At 47.5% G+C, this 24,218-nt stretch overlaps 1 protein-coding gene across 1 annotated transcript in view; it reads left to right on the top strand.

Annotated features, from left to right (window-relative positions):
• Positions 1-23,438, top strand: part of LOC124717100 (ankyrin-1-like) — a 40,195-nt gene extending 16,757 nt beyond the window's left edge. Inside the window, exons 2-3 of the mRNA XM_047243806.1 lie at positions 4,103-4,700; positions 22,861-23,438. Of these exons, the coding sequence (XP_047099762.1) occupies positions 4,114-4,700; positions 22,861-23,374 (1,101 nt within the window). The 5' untranslated portion in view covers positions 4,103-4,113 and the 3' untranslated portion in view covers positions 23,375-23,438. The remainder of the gene's footprint in view (positions 1-4,102; positions 4,701-22,860) is intronic.
• Positions 23,439-24,218: the final 780 nt, after the last annotated feature.

The raw sequence follows: 24,218 nt of genomic DNA, 5'->3' as shown, positions 1-24,218 counted from the left end.
CCCACTTTCATTTGGCAGGGTTCGTTCATAAGCAAAACTGGCGCGTTTGGGGGCTGAGAATCTGCATTTCGCTATCGGGAAGTCTCTTCACCCTCAACGGGTGAATATATGGTGTGCAATGTCCATTCACGGAATAACCTTTGAGACATTCCTTGATGGCACCATAACTTTCAAACTGTACGTGAAGGTTTTTTTAAGATGATTTCATCCCTATTATCCAAATTGATTTGGACGAGATGTGGTTCATGCAAGGCGGAGCTCGACCCCATCGAAGCAGGAGATTGAGATCCTGAAGGAGCGCTTTAGGGACTGCATTCTGGCTCCGGTGTACCCAGAGGCCACTGGCATAGGCCTCAATTGGCGCCATATTCTCCGGATCTGAACAAATGCCAGTCATTTTTGAGAGGCTGTATTAAAGACAAAGTTTTCAGAAATAACACCAAAACCACTGCTGAGCTGAAAACAGCCATTCAGGAGATCGACAGCATCGATGTTCCCGACACTTCAGCGAATCGTCCAGAATTTCGTTATTCGTCTGCGCCACATTGTCGCCAACGATGGCAGGCATATCGAACATGTCATAAACTAAATCTGAATATCGGTAGTGACGTTTACATGTTGAATAACATGTGCCCGCCGTAGTTTGTAGCTAATTTACGTTATAGTTCAGTAATTGTCACCCTGCACGAACTTTCCTGTAATTTTAAAGAAAAGGATGTCGAGGCATGCAGTTCGTCATCGTTGTCGAATAGGGAGCCACAAATCTCGACTCCAGTCAAATGTAATGAAGGACAATCGTTGTCCAAGGAGAGGGTTCTAAACATCTAAACATAAAAAAGTGCGTGGAAGATCATCCGCACCATAGTAAAACCACATTTATGAACAGATTTCGTGTAATAAGTGATATGACCGTATAGTGCATAAGAAAAAAACAGCGGATTGGCGCTCGCCACAGATTATGGTGGTTCGTAGGGAAGCAGTGGACGGTTGCATAACTTCAAACAGCGAACTCGAAGACGTAAGATGACGAAGCTTCAAGCGAAGTGTCAAGTTGAAGATGCGCAGCAAACTGTGGAATCGGCCAGAAAATTTGTAGACGACATAAACAAACTTATCCCATCGTTCAGTAAGAAATTTGTTTTTAACTCCCATCAAGCGGAATTTGAAGAGGACATGCATATGAAAGGAACCCTGGAAATTAGAGGTACCAAGAGAGTTGTATCAAGATCAGTTAATAGCAATGCCTTAACACATTCGCATTCAGTTGCGCCGACTGCTAAGCTGGATGGCAAGTAAATTCGCTGGAAAATTATTCATTGTGTTGGGAGAAGGTTGAGCTGCCCTGCCCCCTAATATTTTTTCTCGTGTGCGTGATCTTGCAAGGGCAATAGGGGATATTTACGTCACAGCTAGCAAGAGTGGGAAAATGGGCGTAAGAGAGCTACAAATGTGGTATAAGAGCTGCCTTTGACCGATAGCTGGTCAAAATAAGTTGCTTTCTCTTGATTCCCGGTCTGCGTATAAAAATCATACATCTTTAGAGCAAACTATCCCTCCTGAAAAGTGAAGTGTGACGTTGCAGTTCACACCACCTGAAACCACTGGACAAGCTCGCCGTCCGGATGTTTGTGTTTTCCGTGCCTTTTTATCGCAGTATCTGCAGCTACGCCAGTTTCACGATAAGCTGCACAACGAACTCTTCCGCATTCGGTTGCCTGCCATCTCATTCCACCAGTTCTCATCAGTCCGTTACACCAATGCGATATACGCATTGTTTAAGAGTGGATCCTAGCTGAACGTCCTGCACGGTTCGTAACTCCCAAGAAGTTTGCCTTCGATCGTGAGGATACGAACTGTTTGGGATCACTGTGGCGCTCCATTTTTCATTCAGTGATCGTGGTGCAAGTTAATGGTTTGTTTTGACCATTTGTTGAATGGCGGACGCTCTATCCATCTGAGCCACTGAGAGCACAGTGCGACTGTAGGGAGATCTCGCGCACGCCTCCCGCGAGACCCACATTCTCACCTTGTATGTCCACACACTACATTCGTAGTGTCCCACCCCACCAAACTCATTACTCGTGGAAGACGTTCTTACCAAGTCCCGTAAGAGTTCGGGGATTACGTGTGCATCCGAATAGAAGAAGAAGGTGATGGCCGGTATTGCCAGAACTATGTACTTATATGGATATGGTGTCCGTTCTTTCGGACAGTACTCTGTGAAGTTTGTGGCGTGCTGCTTTCAGTTCAGCATATTGTGGCTACGTATATCCCGTAAACGGATATTAGGACAGCCCTCAGTCTCGCTGGAGACCTGCCCGCCATCATCGCTGATAGCGATTCCAGTGTTACAACGGTGGTGAAACTGTGTGAACTGGCATGCCTCATCCACTATATTGGTGGGAAAGGGCGGCGGACTGTAATACGTTATAAAGTGCTCCGCATGTGGGGACAGCCTTCGTCCCCATCCATAAGATTTTCTTGCTGACTTTTCGTCAGGGCATTGATGTCCATGATGTCGAGCCCCCTCAACCCAAATCATCATCATTGTGCACCCCTCCATGCTTGATATCCAACAGTGATATCATTTTTCAGAAGTATAATTTTCCGTGTCTCGGAGCCAGAACCGTGCTACAGTGGTTTGAGGAGAATTGTAATGAACTCACGTTTGTCTCAGCGACCAAATTCGCCTGATGTAAGCCCTGTGAAACCCGTCTGGGTCGCTACCGGGCGCCATCACCATGCACGAAAATCAGCGGCCCGTTATTTACACGAATTACACGACCTGTGCGTAGACATCTAATGCTACGTATCTCCACAAACATACCAACCAACTGCCAGATCCCTGATATGCAGAATCAGTGACGTACTTCGTTCCAAACATGGACAACCCAGCTATTAAGCATGTGGTCATAATGTTTTGCCTCATTGGTATGTAGTGCTGTGTGTTATGAACAGACTACAACCGATTCCAGGAGTAATGTATCGTTTTTTCCCTAAATATCACGAGTGATTAGGATGATAAATTGGTTGGTTGGTTGATGTGGGAGAGGGGACCGAACAGTGGCATCATCAGTTGCATCGGACTAGGGAAGAATGGTGAAGAAAGTTGGCCGTGCCATTTCACGGAAAGCATCCCAGCATTAGCCTGAAGCGATGTAGGCAAATCACGGAAAACCTAAATCAGGATGGCCGGACGCGGGTATGAACCGTCGTCCTCCCGAAAGCGAGTCCAGTGTGCTAACCACCCCGCTCGGTAGGATGGTAAGTCGTTTAGCGAAATACCAACATAGATCTTCTGGCCTTGCCAGTAATGTGCTATATCACCATTTTGAAACATTTCATGTTCAAGTGACACTGGAAGTTAAAGAAATGAGGTCTCTGCCCATTCTGTAGACATGTTGTGCATAATGAGGGTGCTGAAACTATTACCATTGTCCTAATGGAGACCTGCTGCTGTTCAACACGGCAAGGATATCACGGGCTTCTGATTCACCCGTAGCAGGCTACCTTTTACAAACTGTTGCTCGACAAGCTTCTGCCTGAATGAGATTTTCACTCTGCAGTGGAGTGTGCGCTGATGTGAAACTTCCTGGCAGATTAAAACTGTGTGCCCGACCGAGACTCGAACTCGGGACCTTTGCCTTTCGCAGGCAAGTGCTCTACCATCTGAGCTACCGAGCCTCGGTCGGGCACACAGTTTTAATCTGCCAGGAAGTTTCATATCAGCGCACACTCCGCTGCAGAGTGAAAATCTCATTCTGGAAACATCCCCCAGGCTGTGGCTAAGCCATATCTCCGGAGTATCCTTTCTTTCAGGAGTGCTAGTTCTGCAAGGTTCGCAGGAGAGGTTCTGTAAAGTTTGGGAGGTAGGAGACGAGGTACTGGCAGAAGTAAAGCTGTGAGTACCGGGCGTGGGTCGTGCTTCGGTAGCTCAGATGGTAGAGCACTTGCCCGCGAAAGGCAAAGGTCCTGAGTTCGAGTCTCGGTCGGGCACACAGTTTTAATCTGCCAGGAAGTTTAAAGCTTCTGCCTGTACAACATACGAGTGATGGAGGTGCTGTGAAGCGGCAAAAGCCATCTCAGTGGTGCTGTGTTTCAGAGTCGTCGGCAATGGATACTGTTACCGATGTGGAGGAGACCGCGACTGTGGACCTGGCCGCCATGCTGGAAGCTGGAGGCAGCGGAGGCCTCGTGGAGCTGGTGTCGGGCCAGACGAGGCTGGTGGTGCACAGGGCGGTCCTGGCGGCCAGGAGCCCTGTGTTTGCCGCCATGTTTCGGCACGACACCCTGGAGGCCAGGAGCAGCGAGGTGACCATTACGGACACGGGGGGCCCTGAGCTGAGCCTGCTGGTGGCCTACCTCTATACCCTCCGGGCGCCCCAGCTGCCCAGCTTGGCCCCCCGGCTGCCCAGCTTGGTCTCCCAGCTGCTGGCAGCCGCAGACAAATACGGCGTTTTGGGGCTGAAAGCGGCGTGCGAGCAGCAGCTGATCGCGCAGCTGGATGTGGAGAATGCGGCGGCCGCCGCTGTGGTGGCCGCGAGGTACTCCTGCACCAACCTCGCCCTGGCTACCATCGCCTTCATAAAAGCACACCCCCAGGTGTTCTCCACTCAGGGCTGGGCCGATGCAGAGCTCGAGCAGCCGCAAGACGTTGCCGAAGTGAGACGGCTGCTCAGGGAGCCACCGACTGAAACCAGGTAAGCACAACAGAAAACCATCTATCCCAAGGCGCTCTCTCTCTCTCTCTCTCTCTCTCTCTCTCTCTCTGTGTGTGTGTGTGTGTGTGTGTGTGTGTGTGTGTGTGTGTGTGTGTGTGTGTGTAACACGTTATTTAGGTTTTGGCTTTGGCGTCAAGCTTCTGTACAAAGTATGTGTTGACTTTGCACTCAGGAGGAGACATTCTTGCTGAGAGCTCAACTATGTGCAGCTCAGTGTTGAAGCAGACACAGTAAAGAGTGCTGTTTGCAGACAGGTAGGCGAGTACTTGGATCTTACTCTGCCTGATCATTACTGATAAAGGGAAGTAATAAAAGAGCACCAGGAAATCTGTATTATGCAGCACAGTTCAAAGAAGGCAGCTAGATATCCATAATTTTCCATATCTGATGCTGCCATGCTGTGAATGCTGACCTGTTACAACTATCAGATGTAGTAAACCATACCGTTACACCAGCATCAGCCCCATGGTCACGTGTTGCAGGACACATTCAGCGGCCAAGGCGACAGCTCAGAGCTGACAGGTGGGCCCCTCCACAAGTCAATTGCCTGGCACCTCCCAGTGCCAGATTTCACAAACATCCCACCAGGGCCGGCATATGTGGGCTGGCTTGCCGTGGTATTGATGAACTCACTGCAGGATACTGACACTCAACGTCTCACAAGCTTAGGAGTGCATTGTATCTACACTCCTGGAAATGGAAAAAAGAACACATTGACACCGGTGTGTCAGACCCACCATACTTGCTCCGGACACTGCGAGAGGGCTGTACAAGCAATGATCACACGCACGGCACAGCGGACACACCAGGAACCGCGGTGTTGGCCGTCGAATGGCGCTAGCTGCGCAGCATTTGTGCACCGCCGCCGTCAGTGTCAGCCAGTTTGCCGTGGCATACGGAGCTCCATCGCAGTCTTTAACACTGGTAGCATGCCGCGACAGCGTGGACGTGAACCGTATGTGCAGTTGACGGACTTTGAGCGAGGGCGTATTGTGGGCATGCGGGAGGCCGGGTGGACGTACCGCCGAATTGCTCAACACGTGGGGCGTGAGGTCTCCACAGTACATCGATGTTGTCGCCAGTGGTCGGCGGAAGGTGCACGTGCCCGTCGACCTGGGACCGGACCGCAGCGACGCACGGATGCACGCCAAGACCGTAGGATCCTACGCAGTGCCGTAGGGGACCGCACCGCCACTTCCCAGCAAATTAGGGACACTGTTGCTCCTGGGGTATCGGCGAGGACCATTCGCAACCGTCTCCATGAAGCTGGGCTACGGTCCCGCACACCGTTAGGCCGTCTTCCGCTCACGCCCCAACATCGTGCAGCCCGCCTCCAGTGGTGTCGCGGCAGGCGTGAATGGAGGGACAAATGGAGACGTGTCGTCTTCAGCGATGAGAGTCGCTTCTGCCTTGGTGCCAATGATGGTCGTATGCGTGTTTGGCGCCGTGCAGGTGAGCGCCACAATCAGGACTGCATACGACCGAGGCACACAGGGCCAACACCCGGCATCATGGTGTGGGGAGCGATCTCCTACACTGGCCGTACACCACTGGTGATCGTCGAGGGGACACTGAATAGTGCACGGTACATCCAAACCGTCATCGAACCCATCGTTCTACCATTCCTAGACCGGCAAGGGAACTTGCAGTTCCAACAGGACAATGCACGTCCGCATGTATCCCGTGCCACCCAACGTGCTCTAGAAGGTGTAAGTCAACTACCCTGGCCAGCAAGATCTCCGGATCTGTCCCCCATTGAGCATGTTTGGGACTGGATGAAGCGTCGTCTCACGCGGTCTGCACGTCCAGCACGAACGCTGGTCCAACTGAGGCGCCAGGTGGAAATGGCATGGCAAGCCGTTCCACAGGACTACATCCAGCATCTCTACGATCGTCTCCATGGGAGAATAGCAGCCTGCATTGCTGCGAAAGGTGGATATACACTGTACTAGTGCCGACATTGTGCATGCTCTGTTGCCTGTGTCTATGTGCCTGTGGTTCTGTCAGTGTGATCATGTGATGTATCTGACCCCAGGAATGTGTCAATAAAGTTTCCCCTTCCTGGGACAATGAATTCACGGTGTTCTTATTTCAATTTCCAGGAGTGTACTAGTCAGTGGAATTAGAGGAGACGCACCATTCACAATGTAGCTGCCACAATGCAGCGCAGTACTATAGCTTCGCCAATAAGAAACCGGCGAAAACTTTCTGGACTCAACAACAATAGGTTATCAGATAGCGTTAAGGGATCCATTGGAGGAGGAAATAAAGCAAACTAGAAGAACCCTTAAAAAGGGAGTGAAAACTTTCTCGGTGAAGATAATAAGAAAACTTGGTTGGAGAGCGCAACATGTGTCGAGAAAGAGTGTTATTACACTTGGTACCAATAGGAATAACGTCGTAAATGTTAAAGGAAGTGACATAGTTGGGCCCTAGACGGTTAGGGAGCTGGAAAAGAGATGTTACACAAAAAATCTCAGGTTGTGACAGACTAAAAACTACTTTAATCATTAACTGTATACACGCATAAAAACCATTACAAACTTTCGAAGACTAGTTTTGCACAACAAAGTAACTGTAGATATAATTTTCTTGCTGCAAGCAGAAAACAACAAAAACTAAAAACTTGGTTATGGCACAGTATGTAATGTAGATGATATGGGTGGGTACGAAACTTTATTTAGTGATAAACTGCAATACATTCACGGTTTTAAAAGATTGTAGAGGCCTAATGGTATTGCTGTGGACTCTGTTGTTAGTTAATATTTTTGTGTCGTCCAGAAATCAAAACATAAATAGCAGGAGTAGTAAGACAAAGTCTGTCATGGAACAGATAATTTATTCAAACTGGCGGCAGTTTTTCCGCGCGCCACATTGCCACGCCACAACCTGGAAATGGGAGGAAATTTTACATTTTGGCGAGAAACACCTCTCAATTGGGCAGCCTCCACTAAGCTACCCCTCCTCCCACTCTTATGGCATCGCTCACCTCCCTCCACAGCCACCCCACCTTGTAAATGGAGGGAAATTGTCCATATGTGCTCAACTGCTGGAGAGGTAGGTTAGGTTGTTGTACTTTATTTACTTTCTGTGTACTGCATTGCCCCCTCCTCCACTTTCTGCAAACTTCCGCCACCACTTTTCGAGTTTCAGCTGCTTGTTTGGAGGCACTGTAACAGAGAGAAAAAGTTCAGTTTTACAGCTACTGTAGTTTTCATAATTCTTCTGAAATTCTGAGCAGGCTTAGTTTGCTGCTGGAGTTAGGGCCGTTAAGGCTCTTAATTTGTATATTCCTCACTTTTCGAAGCACAGTTCTACAGTGGGAAACCCACTCTGATGTCTAAGCACATATGGGAAAATCTGAACAATTGTGTATCTAAAAGTTCGTGACATATTTCAAAACTCCACAACAGGTCTCGAAGAAACGAAGAAAAAAAAAAGAAAAAAGTAGACACAGCAGATCAGATGTCAAAAGATTCTCCTAGAATTCGAAGCACTGGCCTACAGACGAGAAAAATGGCTGGAATATTAGGTGACTTTTCGATATCCTACGACTGCTGGTCTGGAGATGCTCTGAAGCCACAATGGCAGGTGTGAGATAGCATCCCACCTGTCCAAACCAGGGCAGCCTGGTCTTCCTGGACTCGAACAAGAAGACTTCACGGGACTCTCTGACGTCCATGGAACTTTGTGTTGTTGCCTTGTTCTGACCCTGTCTTGTTTACACCATTCTGTAAGGACTGTCATGCCCCCCCCCCCCCCCCTCTCCCCACGAAGAATGTCTTCTGACTTTTTGACATCATGGAACTTCTTGTGATTGAAGCATCCTGATTGCTTATTGAATTTAACCAACCATATTGCTGCTGCTATGGGTGCATACAGTCTGCCACTTTCTAAAGATGGACAAATTACGAGAATTTCAGCGGAAAACGTTTTGTACACATCGAAAAACGTAAGGCCATCATATTGCACTGATAGTTAAATGATGAAAAAGTGACCTACAGATCATGAAATACGGAAACTACTGCCAAAGACAATCACGCTGCTCTGCTACTGTCGAGGGAAGCTTGTGCTTGTGTGAAATCGGTCTCCAACTAGACTATATCACCACAAACGATTGTACCACCATATACCATATTGCTACATCGCTATAGTAAGCCCAGTTCATTTCCCTCACCATACAAAATCATGATTCTGCATGCTGCACGTAGATGTCGACCTCCAGACACCCCAACATATATCACAAAGACACAGATCCCAAAAACCGAAGCACATGCACCACATGTAGTGGTAGCGCTAGATATAACCCACCGCCGAAATCACTTGACCTTTGAGATTGGTCGCTCATCCACCACAGGCAACGGTCACAAGGCAACTGCACCCGCATGTGCTGGGTGGGAGCCCTCCGCAGGCAGGTGTCAATCTGCAAACTGCAGTACAAAGACAGTATTGGTTCCTCTGACACAAAGGTGTGCGTTAATGGTTCTGTTTCCAGCCTAGTCTGCTTATTGTCATGGTACCTGCAACAATTTGCGACCACTTCAGACTTCGGTACTAGAAGAATATTTACTTTCTGAGCTCTATCGATGAGTAAAGCTTCATGAATCGTGAATTAATTTATCGATCTCGAAACCGATATCAGCAGCAAAATGTTACACGCCTAAATGACGATGTTTGTGATACTTTTATGCTGAAATAGGAGACACCTCGCAACAAACGCTATCGCAACACATGCTGAGTGTTTGTTCGCTATCGCCCGCCCAGAGAGCGGCATGCTTAGGTCAACTGCAGCCTCATAACGCTTCTGACCACTTTGGGAGGCTCAGCAGTGGCTCGCGTCTTAAGCCACAAATGTCCATCCATTCTACCCACCGGCTCCTTCTGCCACATGCCAGGACACCGAGCAGAGTCATTCCAGGAAACCAGTCACATATTTATCATTGTAATTACAAGTATGGTGACAGCAATAAGCGAAGAATCTGAAATACCTCCTCGTGAGGTAATTTCAGTTCCCCAAGCAAACCTCTATCCTCCTTGATGATGGACATAATTTTCCACATAAAATCTCTCACATCCCTTATGGCTATAGATTCTTTGGGATCGAATTTTCCACATCAAATCTATACCTCTCTTATTGCGGGACATTGTCTGTACACTACCCACCCACACCATTTTCTTTGCACATTTTGCAACACAGACCACATTTACTTTCCACTACAACACATACACATTTCAGAAAAGCAATGCAATTATCGTTTGTGCGTCTATAACGACCAATAAAATTATGGTATGCCCACTCTCACGCCACCGAAGTGTCTAGATTCTGCTCTACTGTAGGAAATTATTTGCTATGCAGGGCTGCCAACCAACCATATTGGAGAATAGGCTCCAGGTATTTTCCATCGTACTTCCAGAAGGTATTGCATCCCACAAAGACTCTCTCAAACAAGTGTTGAAAAGCACAGGTGGCTGGCACTATGAGGCAATCAACAGCGCTTTCGCAGACAAAAGGGTTCAAAAGACATCACCAGCATTGGTTGGTGTAGACAAAGAACATGTAAGGATCTGCATAGGGGAGCTGATGAGAGAACGTTCTGCATATCCATGATTTTACACTATAGCAGATTCACTTGTACCCCTGCACTGATATATTGTGTAGGTATTTACAAAACAAATCTATCACCCTTCATGGTTGGACATACCCGTCAATGTGCTGAAATCCCCCAGGGGGTCCACAACTCTTTTGTGGATACGTGCGTAGCGAGCACGGGACCCCAAGCTAGTGTGGCCCTCCTTCCTTTCCGGGCTACATACTTTCCTTTTCCGCATCCTTCCCCATCCCCCATCTTCCCCCCCCCCACCTCCGCCTCTTCCCTTCCCTTTCTCCCCCTCTGGGAGTATGTTTAGTGCCTACGCCCGGAGACGGACGCTCGAAACTGTACATCGGCCTCTCTTCTATGCTTTCTCTTCTATGCTTTCTCTGCTGGCAAGTCTTTGTCCTTCCTTTTTCCTTATCTCTTCTTTACCCTTTTCTTCGCTGTGGAGTTTGAGACCTCTTTACTTTCCTTTCCTTTCCTTTGTTCGTCCCTTTCTCTTTTTTCCTCCCAGTGCGTGTCTGAAGGCTGACCCATGCATTCCCATGCGTAGCCGGTGACGGGGTAACGCGTAATACCCCGCCCCGGGAGTACAGGTAGGACACGTACGTACCCTCTGGTAACAGCCAGGCCCAGGGAGGGGTGATTACCCGAGCTGACACCTTCCGAAAGTGCCAATTGGTCCCTCCGTCCGTTCCTCGGGAGGTGTGACCTGAGGTGTGAACAATAACCTAAGGCGGGAGTGCCCTCAGAGAGGGCCCCTACAAAGAAGGAGCGCGCCATCGGAGACGCTGGTAATCATGGGGGATACTTCTGCAATGGTTTCCTCATCATCTACTATGTCTGCTCACAAGCGTAAGTTCAATGAGCCTCAGCCACAGACAGTTCTTCCATCGTTGCCACAGCTCCTTGTTGTTTCTCGGTCTGACGAAGGTCAAGACTTCTCCACAGTCAACCCTCTCATTATTCAGAAAGGTGTCGACGCAATTGCAGGTACTGTAAATTATTGTTTCCGATTACGAAATGGCACCTTGTTGTTAGAAACAGTCAGTGCCCTCCAGGCACAAAAATTGCTGCGTGTTTCACTGCTACACACCTTCCCTGTCCGGGTGGAAGCACACCGCACCCTAAATTCATCTCATGGGGTCGTTTATACATGCTCCCTCGACGGATTGTCCGACGACGAAATTCAAAACTACCTGCCTGACCAGGGCGTAACGGCTGTTCATCGCGTCATGATAAGGGTTGACAAAAACATCGTTCCAACCCGAACTGTCTTCTTGACATTTGACAAAGTTCAACTTCCATCGAGCATAAAAGCGGGCTATGAGAATTTCCGATTGCCCTTTCATCCCAAACCCTACACGTTGCTATCGGTGTCAGCGGTTCAATCATACCAGCCTGTCCTGATCCAATCCGGCCAAATGTGTTACATGTGGCAAGGATGCCCATGAGGGAGCTTGTCTACCTCCATCCCCTCATTGCATCAACTGTATGGGTGACCACGCTGCTTCCTCTCGAGATTGCCCCATTTTTAAAGACGAAAAGCTCATTCAGGAAATCAGAGTGAAGGAAAAGGTGTCGACCTTTGCTGCTCGAAAATTATTCGCCAGTCGAAAGCCCACTGTGCCTCAGACAGGAAAACGCAGCACTGTCCTTGCCTCTCCTCGGCCAACAAAGGAGGCGGCCACGCAGACTTGTGATCTCACCTTTAGTGCCATGGTAGTCAGCTTGGCCAGCGCAAAGATCGCCCGTTCAACGTCCCCATTCTCGCCTGCTAACTCTATGGCTCACCCTTCATCGGGAGTTCCAAAAAAGAGCCTACTCGTGAAGATTTTTTACGTACCCCACCTTCACAACCTTCGGTTCCTCCTTCATCTCAACGTCCAGTTTCCAAGAAGGCTAATAATAAAATGGCTCTGAGCACTATGGGACTCAACTGCTGAGATCATAAGTCCCCTAGAACTTAGAAGTACTTAAACCTAACTAAGGACATCACACACATCCATGCCCGAGGCAGGATTCGAACCTGCGACCATTGCGGTCGCGCGGTTCCAGACTGTAGCGCCTAGAACCGCTCGGCCACTCCGGCCGGCTAGGCTAATAATAAACCTAGCTCCTCTCCTTCTCCGCCACGGCGTGTCTCCTCTACAACACCACCTGGTGGTAGCCGCCCTCGGCTGTCTTGTGTGTCGCCGAGGCGCACTGCTGGCGGCCGATCAACCGGCCGATCGCTGGTGGCAGGAGCTGCTCCCGGACAACCTATGGATGGGGATCTTCTGCCTTCAGCTGATAGCTGTTCCACACTGACAGTCGCAAGGTCTGAGCAGTCGTTGAGTTGTGGGCAACCTTGGTCACATTCTTCCCTTTTCTGTCCACCCAATGTCCATTGGAATATCCGTGGCGTTCGAGCCAATTGGGACGAATTGTCGATCCTCTTACGATCCTACTCACCGGTCATCTTCTGTCTTCAGGAAACAAAGCTGCGTCCCCACGATTACTATGTTTTCCCCCATTTTCAGACAGTCCGATTTGATCTCCCCTTTGTTGAAGGCACTACAGCACATGGAGGACTCATGATTCTTCTCCATGACACTGTCCATTATGACCCAATCTCCTTAAACAGTTCCTTCCAAGCTGTCACTTTCCGTCTTTCCCTTTCTGGATACACCTTTTCTCTTTGTACTGTATACATTCCATCGCCCACACCAATGGCAAGAGCTGATCTCCTTCATCTTCTTGGTCAGCTTCCGCCTCCCCATTTGCTGGTTGGGGACTTCAATGCCCACCACCCGTTTTGGGGATCTCTGCATCCTTGTCCGCGCAGCTCTCTACTGATAGACATCTTCCACCAAGCGGATCTTGTTTGCCTCAACACTGGGGACCCTACATTTTTGTCTGCCTCCACGACAAATTTCTCTCATTTGGACCTTTCGGTCGGTACTGTTCCGCTAGCTCGGCGCTTCGAATGGTTCGCTCTTGCTCATACACACTCCAGTGACCACTTCCCACGTGTCCTTAGATTGCAGCCACAACTGCCATATATGCGCCCGAGAATATGCGCCCGAGACGCTGGAAATTTGCCTAAGCCGATTGGACACTCTTTTCGTCTCTAGCGACATTCGATGACCGTCACTTTCCTAGCGTCGACGATGAGATCACCCATATTACAGAAGTTATGCTTACAGCTGCGGAACATTCAATACCTCGCACCTCCGAATTGCCCCGGCGTCCCCCAGTTCCTTGGTGGAACGAGGCATGCCGAGACGCAATATGTGAGTGGCGACGTGCTCATCACTTTTCCGGCACCATCCTACTTTGGCCAACTGTAACCGCTATAAGCAGTTCCGTGCGCGATGCCGTCGCGCCATCCGCGGTAGCAAGAAGGCAAGTTGGGACTTCTTTACTAGCTCATTTAACACCTTCACTCCCTCCTCGGAAGTTTGGAGTCAGGTTATCTGGTTTCTCCCCAGTCTCTGGGCTCACTGTCGCGCATGATAAATTAGTGGACCCAGTCGAAATTCCTAACTCCTTGGGTCAACACTTTGCTGAGTTTTCGAGCTCTTCAAATTACCCACCAGCTTTTCTCCCGAAGAAACGTGCAGCGGAAGTGCGACCTCTAGCTTTCTCCTCTCAAAATCGCGAAAGTGTTTCCTCTATGCAGGAACACCAACGCATACTCTTCTTCTCGTCTTCCGCCCCAGGACCGGATGGTATCCACATCGAAATGTTGCTGCATTGCCGGCCAGTGTGGCCACGCGGTTAAAGGCGCTTCAGTCTGGAACCGCGCGACCGCTAGGTCGCAGGTTCGAATCCTGCCTCGGGCATGGATGTGTGTGATGTCCTTAGGTTAGTTTGGTTTAAGTAGTTCTAAGTTCTAGGGGACTGATGACCTCAGATGTTAAGTCCCATAGTGCTCAAAGCCATTTGAACCATTTTGTTGCTGCATTTATCATACAATAGTCTGTGTTACCCACTTCGCCTTTGTAATCGAATTTGGACCGACAGTACTTTCCCCAGACGATGGCGGGAAGCTATCGTCGTTCCTGTTCCGAAACCTGGAAAGGACAAACATCTCCCCCCTAGCTATCGCCCCATTCTCTCACGAGTAGTGTATGTAAGGTTTTGGAGCGTATGGTGAATTGCTGTTTGGCCTGGTGGCTGGAGTCCCGAAACCTTTTAACACCTGCCCAATGCGGTTTCCGAAAGCATCGTTCTGCAGTTGACCATCTTGTTGCTCTCTCCACTTATATCATGAACAATTTTCTCCGGAAACGCCAAACAGTAGCAATATATTTTGATCTGGAGAGAGCATACGATACCTGTTGGAGGACAGGCATCCTCCGCACACTGTTCTCTTGGGGCTTTCGAGGACGGGTGCCCCTTTTTCTTCGTGAGTTTATGGCAGAGCGCACATTTAAAGTGCGGGTGAACACTACTATCTCCCGTACATTCTCCCAAGAAAACGGGGTACCCCAGGGCTCCGTGCTAAGTGTTGTACTGTTTGCCATTGCCATAAATCCAATTATGGATTGTCTCCTGCCTGATGTCTCGGGCTCCCTCTTTGTGGACGATTTTGCGATCTACTACAGCTCTCAACGGACCAGCCTTCTTGAACATCTTCAAGGTTGTCTCGATCACCTCCACTCTTGGAGCATCGAAACTGGCTTCCGCTTTTCTCCCATTAAGACCGTTTGTGTTAATTTTTGGCGTCGTACAGAGTTTCTTCCACCTTCCTTACATCTAGGCCCTGTCAACCTTCCGTTCGCGGACGTCGCAAAATTCTTGGGTTTTCTGTTTGACAGAAAACTGTGCTGGTCCTCCCACGTTTCCTATCTTGGCTCGCTGTCTGCGATCCCTCAACACCCTCCGTGTCCTGAATGATACCTCCTGGGGAGCGGACCGAGTGGTCCTTCTCCGCCTCTCTCGCACCTTAGTGCGCTCGAAATTGGACTATGGAAGCATAGTTTACTCCTCTGCTCGGCCGTCTGCTCTTCGGCGTCTCGACTCTGTCCACCACCGAGGATTATGTTTAGTGTCTGGAGCTTTTTATACCAGCCCTGTGGAAAGCCTTTATGCTGAGACTGCTGAACCTCCGCTGTCCATTCGGCGAGCTGTCCTTCTGAGTCGTTATGCTAGCCATCTGTCTTCCACACCTGCAAATCCGGCCCATGACATTTTTTTCGACGCCTCCTTGGATTTAGGGTATGCAGGCCACCCTTCCTCCCTACTACCACCGGGAGTCTGCTTCCGTCAACTGCTCCATTCTCTTTCATTCCCCTTTCCTAACACTTTCTTGACTACTTGGGGTACAGCACCGCCTTGGCTCCGGACCCGGACCTGCCTGCTCCATGACCTTTGTCAGTTTCCTAAGGATGGTACCCCTTCTCTTGTTTATCGTCGGGCATTTGCTGCTCTGTTTGCACAAATGAAGCATGCCACATTTATTTACACTGATGGCTCCAAAACATCGTTTGGAGTTGGGAGTACCTATATTGTTGGCGACACCCCCAATCGATTTTGGCTTCCCGACCAGTGCTCGGTTTTTACTGCGGAGCTTTACACTGTTCTCCAGGCTGTCCAATACATCCGTCGACATTAGCAGATACAGAATGTTATCTGCTCAGATTCGCTCAGCTCACTCCTCAGTCTCCAAGCTCTCTACCCTGTCCACCCTCTGGTCCACCGGATTCAGGACTGCCTCCACTTGCTCGGCGTCTCTGTGCCGTTCCTCTGGATCCCAGGACATGTTGGTCTCTGGGGAACTGAGGCAGCAGATATAGCGGCCAAGGCTGCAATCTCTCTTCTTCAGTCAGCCATTCGCATGATTCCCTTCGCCGATCTGTGGAGTGTTTTATGTCGTCGTGTTGCTCTTTTATGGCACGCACATTGGCCGACACTTCCCAATAATAAATTGCGGGACGTGAAAGCTCTTCCCTGTGCTTGGACCTCTTCCTCCCGAACTCGTTGTCTGGAGGAGATAATTTTAACTAGGCTCCGGATAGGGCACTGTCTTTTTAGCCATCGACATCTTTTAAGTGGTGATCCTCCCCCACTCTGTCCCCACTGCTCTCAGCTATGGATGGTCAGACGCCTTTTACTTGAGTGCCCCAATTTTACTCCGTTACGCGCCCATCTACAGTTGTCGCCTGATATATCTTCCATTTTAGCAGATGACACGCGCTCAGCCGATCGCGTTCTTGAGTTTATTAGTGCCAGTGAGATGACGTCAGTCATTTGAAGTTCTTTTTAGGGACAAACATCCCCCCTTCTATAGTGGTTTTTTAAGCTTTCCTTCTGTTTTTAGTTTCCCCAATTTTTTGAGTTTCGTTCCCATTGATGCTGGTTTCCAGTTTCATTTTTTTACCCTTTCCTAAGTCACAGACCGGGCGCTAATGACAGTAGCAGTTTTGCGCTCTAAAGCCATAAAAAAAGTGTTGAAATCACAATTCCCCACGTCAAATCTGTCCTCCCCTTACAGCTGGAATAGTAGTCTGAATACTTCCCACACACGTCTGGTGATATGTCGGAGCACTAACCACAGTAACTTTACGTTCCAACGACACAACATTCCCGGAAAATCGCGTGATTATCATTTATAGGCTTACAGAGTCCAAAAAATTGTGGTATGTCTCCATACACGCCCACTCAAAAGCAGGGTGTCATTTCGCACGACCTACCATAGTTTCCCAGTAGCAAAACCTTCCCACCACATCATCGTTATCACATTTGTCGAAGAATAAAGGGCGTAATTGTAATTAAAAAGTCGTCACTTCTTAACACATAATGTAAAAAGAGTATCTTAGAGGTATCCAGTTAACTTATAGGAAAACATCACCTGAGATCCACAGATGTACCATTCCCACGAGATGTCTCCATTTTGCCACTTCCACGAGAAGATTTAACATATAGGTCTTCCAGTCAATGGGAATCGACAACAGACTGTACGTATTCTATTGGGAAGTCGTAAATACATGTGTTGATCTCCAGATTCCACAACGAGTGCTGCATCGTCATACACTGATGTGATAAGATAGTGGCTATTGGTGTATATTCCCATCCACACTCCGTCCTTACAGTATTACTGGAAGATCCATGGTTCAGTGGACGGTGTGTACGTTGGAGACCACTACTGACCTGCATCGTGTTGTTGGGAACCCTCAGTGCACTTCCGTTACTCAGAGACACCAGAACAGAGCGAGGAATGAAATAGAATGATTTTCAAATATACAAAAGAACATGTAACTATTCCCATTCATCCACATTTTTGTCTTATGTTTCCTCGATTTTACTTATTTTCCATCAGTATCTCAATTTTACCAAGTTTTTCCGTAGTTTCACCGCATTTACCCAATTGCTCGTGTTCTAAACCACTGCTCTTGAAGACTTCTCACGTCAACAAAACGTCTCATTGCTTCGATCTTGTGATCTCGGCCAGTGACACTGCAGCATCATTCTCAGTTTCTGTATCATTGTTAAATGAATACCACCCGTACTTTGCGAGTGCTATATGCATGTGGCCATACTGTGAACCCTGTTACGTTGCCAACATCACATGACACGAATAGTGTTTCGTAGCGTGGGAGATAGCCGGCAGCAGAGAGGAGGTGCAGAGACTACGTTCCTTAGACATATCACTTTATAAACTGGGTAAGATTTTATTACGATGAACCATTTCCTACTGCATGGAGTATTCTCGCAATGGGGTAGGATAAGGTCGGAAATTGAATGAGCTCACAAACGCCTTTGATGATTACCACCTCAACAAACGAATCATATCCATATCAGCACACGGTGCTCTATTCCGAAGCGTGCTGCCCCATTGTTTGCCTGTTGGCTAAGGATTCTAAGCGAAACTCTAGATGCGCTCCCTCTCCCACCCTCCCTCCCTCCCTCCCTCCCTCTCTCTCTCTCTCTCTCTCCCTACCTCTCCCTCTCTCTCCCTACCTCCCCCTCTCTCTCTCTCTCCCTACCTCCCCCTCTCTCTCTCTCTCTCTCCCTACCCCCCTCTCTCTCTCTCTCTCTCTCTCTCTCTCTCTCTCTCTCTCTCTCTCTCCCTACCTCTCTCCCTACCTCTCCCTCTCTCTCTCTCTCTCTCTCTCTCTCTCTCTCTCTCTCTCTCTCTCTCTCTCTCCCTACCTCTCTCCCTACCTCTCTCTCTCTCTCTCTCTCTCTACCTCTCTCTCTCTCTCTCTACCTCTATCTCTCTACCTCTCTCTCTCTCTCTCTCTCTCTCTCTCTCTCTCTCTCTCTCTCTCTCTCTACCTGTCTCTCTCTCTCTACCTCTCTCTCTCTCCCTCTCCCTCTCCCTCTCTCTCTCTACCTCTACCTACCTCTCTCCCTCTACCTCTACCTCTCCCTCTACCTCTCTCTCTCTCCCTCTACCTCTCTCTCTCTCCCTCTACCTCTCTCTCTCTCCCTCTACCTCTCTCTCCCTCCCTCTACCCCTCTCTCTCTCTCTCTCTCTCTACCTGTCTCTACCTCTCTACCTCTCTCTCTCTCTACCTCTCTCTCTCTCTCTCTCTCTCTCTCTCTCTCTCTCTCTCTCTCTCTCTCTCTCTCCCTCTCCCTCTACCTCTCTCTCTCTACCTCTACCTACCTCTCTCCCTCTACCTACCTCTCTCCCTCTACCTCTACCTCTCCCTCTACCTCTCTCTCTCTCCCTCTACCTCTCTCTCTCTCCTTCTACCTCTCTCTCCCTCCCTCTACCTCTCTCTCTCTCCCTCTCCCTCTCCCTCTCCCTCTCTCTCTCTCCCTCTCCCTCTACCTCTCTCTCCCTCTACCTCTCTCCCCCTCTACCTCTCTCTCCCTCTACCTCTCTCTCTCTCCCTCTCCCTCTACCTCTCTCTCCCTCTACCTCTCTCCCCCTCTACCTCTACCTCTCTCCCCCTCTACCTCTCTCTCCCTCTACCTCTCTCTCCCTCTACCCCTCCTCTCTAACCAATTCTCCCTACAAAATGTTCTCTGATATAATTTGGAACTGACCAGATTATACCCACTACATTCGACAACTTGTGTATAAGCTGAGTTCCACATAATCAATACAGGGCAATATATTGCTTTTGGAAAGAGTATAACATGTGTTCCAATCTTGTACAACTAATGATATAGATTGGTATTCTCATGCCAGTACTGTAACTGCCGTTCTGTACCAATCTTACGTCACCCATCCAACTACACACGATCTCTCTAATTGCATGCATACTGAGGAGGTTAGCACTCATTTGCGTATAGTAGATATGAGCTTGATACGTTCATGTTTGTTGTTGTGATATAACGGATATTTGGAAAGAGGAAAAAACATATGGTTTATGCATGATGGAGCAGCAGATGGAAGGAGTTTGAAGTAGTTTACATACATTACTTGTGGTATCAGTTCTATAGTACTGTTGTAGTGTTTGGATTCCATATGAAGAAGGTACTGGAAAGAGAGAAATGATCATAGAACGTAAACACACATTCCTATGGCTACACAGTTCTGAACTTGAGCATGCTATAATAATGGAACAGTGTAGTTTTCGATGTTTTAGTTGTGTGGAGTGCAACGCTGTTAATACTGCAACGCTGGAAATATATTTTCAACACATGACATAAATTCACCCTACCTCACTATGGTGAGAAATTTTAAGACGATAAAACTACTACCTTCTACGCCATAGGAAAAAAGAAACACCCATTCTTTGTGATACATGCACTATTTAGCTTCCCTGATATATATATATATATATATATATATATATATATATATATATATATATATAGTGCCCACTGTTACCATGATTACAGTCCCTGAAATTATGCTTCCATTAGTCCTATAAAATGATTGTCACCAGCTGAAAGTGGATGAAACAATGACATCTTATGAGGAAATAGATGAATGTGTAGCAGCAGTGTTAGCCATGTGAAATTACATGCCATGCTCCACTAACTCTGTGAACAGAATAGTCTCTTCCACACACATCATCTGTCAAGGAAATGCACACATAGGGAGATCTTGCTTCTGCAGGGATCCATAGTCTCTAAGATAATACATTATCTGTTGTAGTCTGTATTGTGTTTTTTAAAATCGTGCTATTAGTTAATTTCGGCCATGAGTCATTATCCAACACATTTGCTGTGCGATGAGCATGATACATAAAACATGACACAGCAAATGTGCTCGATAATATCTCATGGCCGAAGGTAGTTAATAGCATGATATTAATAAAGCACAATACAACCTAATAGAGGCAATATTTCCTTTCGTTAGTATGCACATGGACTGCAGTATCACACAAACCACTGTCACTGACGTAGAATCACTGCAGTTATGAAACAGAAGACTCAGTTTATATCCAAGATGTGGCAGGGAAATGGAGTATTTCGCATACCTCTTAGTTTGTCTAGAGGAGGCAGCCAAAATAGATTTTCCATCGGTTTAGTCGACATGATTCATCATGCATGCGCTTGAAGTCCTCTGTTGACAGTGGTTTGGGGAGGTCTGCTGTTAATGGTTGCAGGTGGATGCTGCTGTAAGTTGCACACAGAACATTAGAGTCGAACACAGGTTATACCAAACAACTGATGCAACCAAAGAGAATCACCAAAACAAATCTAGTCTACCATCGAATCATACCTCGTTACAAACCTATCATCCCTTAATGCAGATTCATATCAATTTAGATGCAGATGGCTCTCTTTTGCAGGACAGCATTGAAGACAGTCAACTATTACTTCAATAGACATACAGGAGAATGTTGTTAAAACCATGCAGCAACTTTTCTGTAAGGTATTTGTTAGCTGACACTGCAAGGTTGTGATTCATAGCGAGTACAAAGAAACACATTGTAAATACTGTTTGTTGCAGTTTAAAACACTTAAATAGTTTTGCACGGCTTCAAACACACGGTCTATTCTGTAGTTGTATATTGCAGTCCCCCAGCTGATAATACATGCTCTTTAGCTAAGGATGACATGAATTTTATTGTAATCATATGTCCAGACACTTTATAAAGATCTGTAAGGTGATTGCTGATAACTCTGGTATCATACTGGGTTTGTGATCTGATGTATATAAATTTAATACTATGCATTTGGTAGTGATACACGTTAAACATACTATTCCAGATTTCTTATCGCTTTTGGCGAAATTTGCTATTTCCCTGGTTCCCAGTACTTCTATGTCGAATTCCTCTTGCTGTTGTACACTCGTTCCCGTGTACAAGAAATTTCCTGCACGAAGCAGACATGGAAGTGCTCTCTCATTCTCACTCAACTTCCCTTCATTTTGGCGTATTTTCATTCAATTTATACCTACTTCACATTATACTTATTGGTGGATCGCTCTAGCGACGATGTGGGCCACGAATGGGAAAATCGAATGACATAACCAACTTTGACGAAGGTTAGAATGTAATGTGACTAGGAACGGTCGTGCAAGAAATGGCGAGGTTGTTAATGTGCCAAAGTCATCAGCAGCTGTAGAAAGTGGTTGTGAATGTGGAGCCACAAGTAGGCACCAAAGTAAGAACTTAAATATTTTCAACATTTCGCAGCCCTGTCAGCAACTGTATAAATATTAATTTTAATGACCAACAGCCTCAGTTGCACCGTTTACCTAGAATTTACCTAGGTTTCAGTTGGTATAATCCAACCTTTTTCAGGATAAAAGTAACTACCGTTTGTCCATAGTGAACATAAAGATAAAACTACAAATCCATAAATTATCGTAAGACTGTAAAAACTTAACTGAAACTGCATCGGCCCTACTTTGCGACCATGATGTGACAGCCACAAGTGCTGTACTGGAACTGACCATAGCGTCATGAGGCCCGCCTGGGCGGACACAATACCTTGCTCCTGCACATAAACTGTGCGCTAGTTACTTGTTGGGACAAGATGCAAACTTAACTCCTGATCTTAAATTTACTAGTAACGTGAAATAAAAGGTATAGCTTAGGAAAAGGGCGTATATGTTATCCTGAGCAGAACGTACCTAGGTCGACTGTCTTAACATGTTACAGATTAGATATAGACTTGTTCATAAGTTCAATCATGACCATTTGTGTGCTAAGTAAGTAGGATGTTCATGCGTTGTAACCATAGCTAAGCAAGTGCTTAAAAATTACGTCTTAATTTCTAGACCTAGTCATAATGGACTGCTGCATAGGATCAGTCGTGCTGCATGAAGCATCTCTTTCAGTGGAGGGAAATGACTGCTTAACAGTAGTGTCCTGAGGTCAAAGGTACTTATTGCCATGAATTGATGTGATGTGATGGATGAAGCTATTGAGAAATGGAGTCTAAGAATTTGTAATGGAGAGTGAATGAAGATTCTGAGACGCTGAGCCCACTGTACATTCTTCTGCTGTTTTGTGTCACAGGAGGGAGAGAATTATAGATTCATTTGCCACAGATGGTCAGATTCATTTGTTTTTAGAAATTGTCACAGTTTCCTTTCAATTATAGTCTCCATTATTGGAAGTGAGTGTGTGTGTGTGTGTGTGTGTGTGTGTGTGTGTGTGTGTGTGTGCACAAAAATGTGAGAATTTCTGCATCTTCTGCAGGAGCCTTTCTCAAGAGGAGAAGGACACGAGGCTGATCCAGGCGGCTAAGCGAGGTGCAGTAGAGGAGCTGTGGGCGTTGTTGGCAGCTGGAGCGAATGTGGCGGCCAAGGACGAGCAGAGGAACACCGCCTTGCACTGGGCGGCGGACAAGGGGCACCTGGAGGCGGCGAGGTGCCTCCTGAAGACTGGGGCGCCTCTGGACGCGAGGTGCAGCAACAATGAGGACATGCCCCTTCACTGGGCTGCGAGGGGCGGCCACGCGGCCGTGGTGCGGCTGCTGGTGGCGGCGTCGGCTGACCTCAACGGTAGGAGCTCAACCGGGTGGTCGCCGCTGCACTGCGCCGCGTGGAGGGACCACGTGGAGGCCGTCACTGCGCTACTGGAGGCCGGGGCCGACAGGGGGGCGTTAACTATCGGGGGACTGACGCCGCTAGACATTGCCAGGCAGCACGGCCACCAGCAGGCGATAGACGCGCTGAGGCGCAGCCCGACAAACGTCTCTCGAGTAAAATGAAGAGGACTTCACTGTATCACTGCTGCACGTTTTGAAAATAAAGAAAACACAAAAATAATTTTGACATCATTGTGTGTATCCATCTTTATGTAGTACTAAAAATCACAGCATTAACATTACTACAATAGCGGTAAAGTTAGATATCTGTAAACTAATGTAAGTAACGAGGGGTAAGCTTCCTATCATGCAAACCCACCAGAAATCGAAAAAACTGATGACTAATAGACACTAATTTTCTAGAATATTTGGTTGTTAAAAAGTACTTGATAGGAGCATGGTTCATGCTATGTGAAACCACTCTCTGTTTGACCATACCCCTATTACCAGCCTATAGCTTCTACAGTTAGAATGTATCTTCACTTCAGATCTAAAACTGAGCTTACTCATCTGTCAGCAGCACAGATGACTTTATTACAATGTGACTTTGGTAGTAACATTAGCATCATGGTATGTGCCTATCATCTGAAACCATATTATTAGTTAATTATTAATTTAAAAAATCATAGAACAACCTGTAATCATACATTTCGCACAAAGATGTCGCGCTGAGGTTATGAGATGCATTACCACAAACTGCCTGAAGTAGATCTTCGCTCCTCCCGCATTTCCCTTCTGTCCATCTGCAGTATATTTCCCTGCTATAGTCGTGTGAGTAGAGCATCTGCAGGGGCCACCACACAACCCGTTACACAGCGACTCTGGCTGGACAGGCGCCACCACTGCCTCTGCCAGCAGTCTGCTGAACTACAGCTTGCAGGAACTGTTAAACTGAAGTAGGGTTTGCTGTAAGAAATAAAGTAAAAAAAACTGAACAAGTCAGTAGATATGTGAACGCTGCTTCACT

Source organism: Schistocerca piceifrons, chromosome 9 (genome assembly GCF_021461385.2).
Source record: "Schistocerca piceifrons isolate TAMUIC-IGC-003096 chromosome 9, iqSchPice1.1, whole genome shotgun sequence".
Lineage (NCBI taxonomy): Eukaryota > Metazoa > Arthropoda > Insecta > Orthoptera > Acrididae > Schistocerca > Schistocerca piceifrons.
This window is presented reverse-complemented; position numbering and strand designations above follow the sequence as displayed.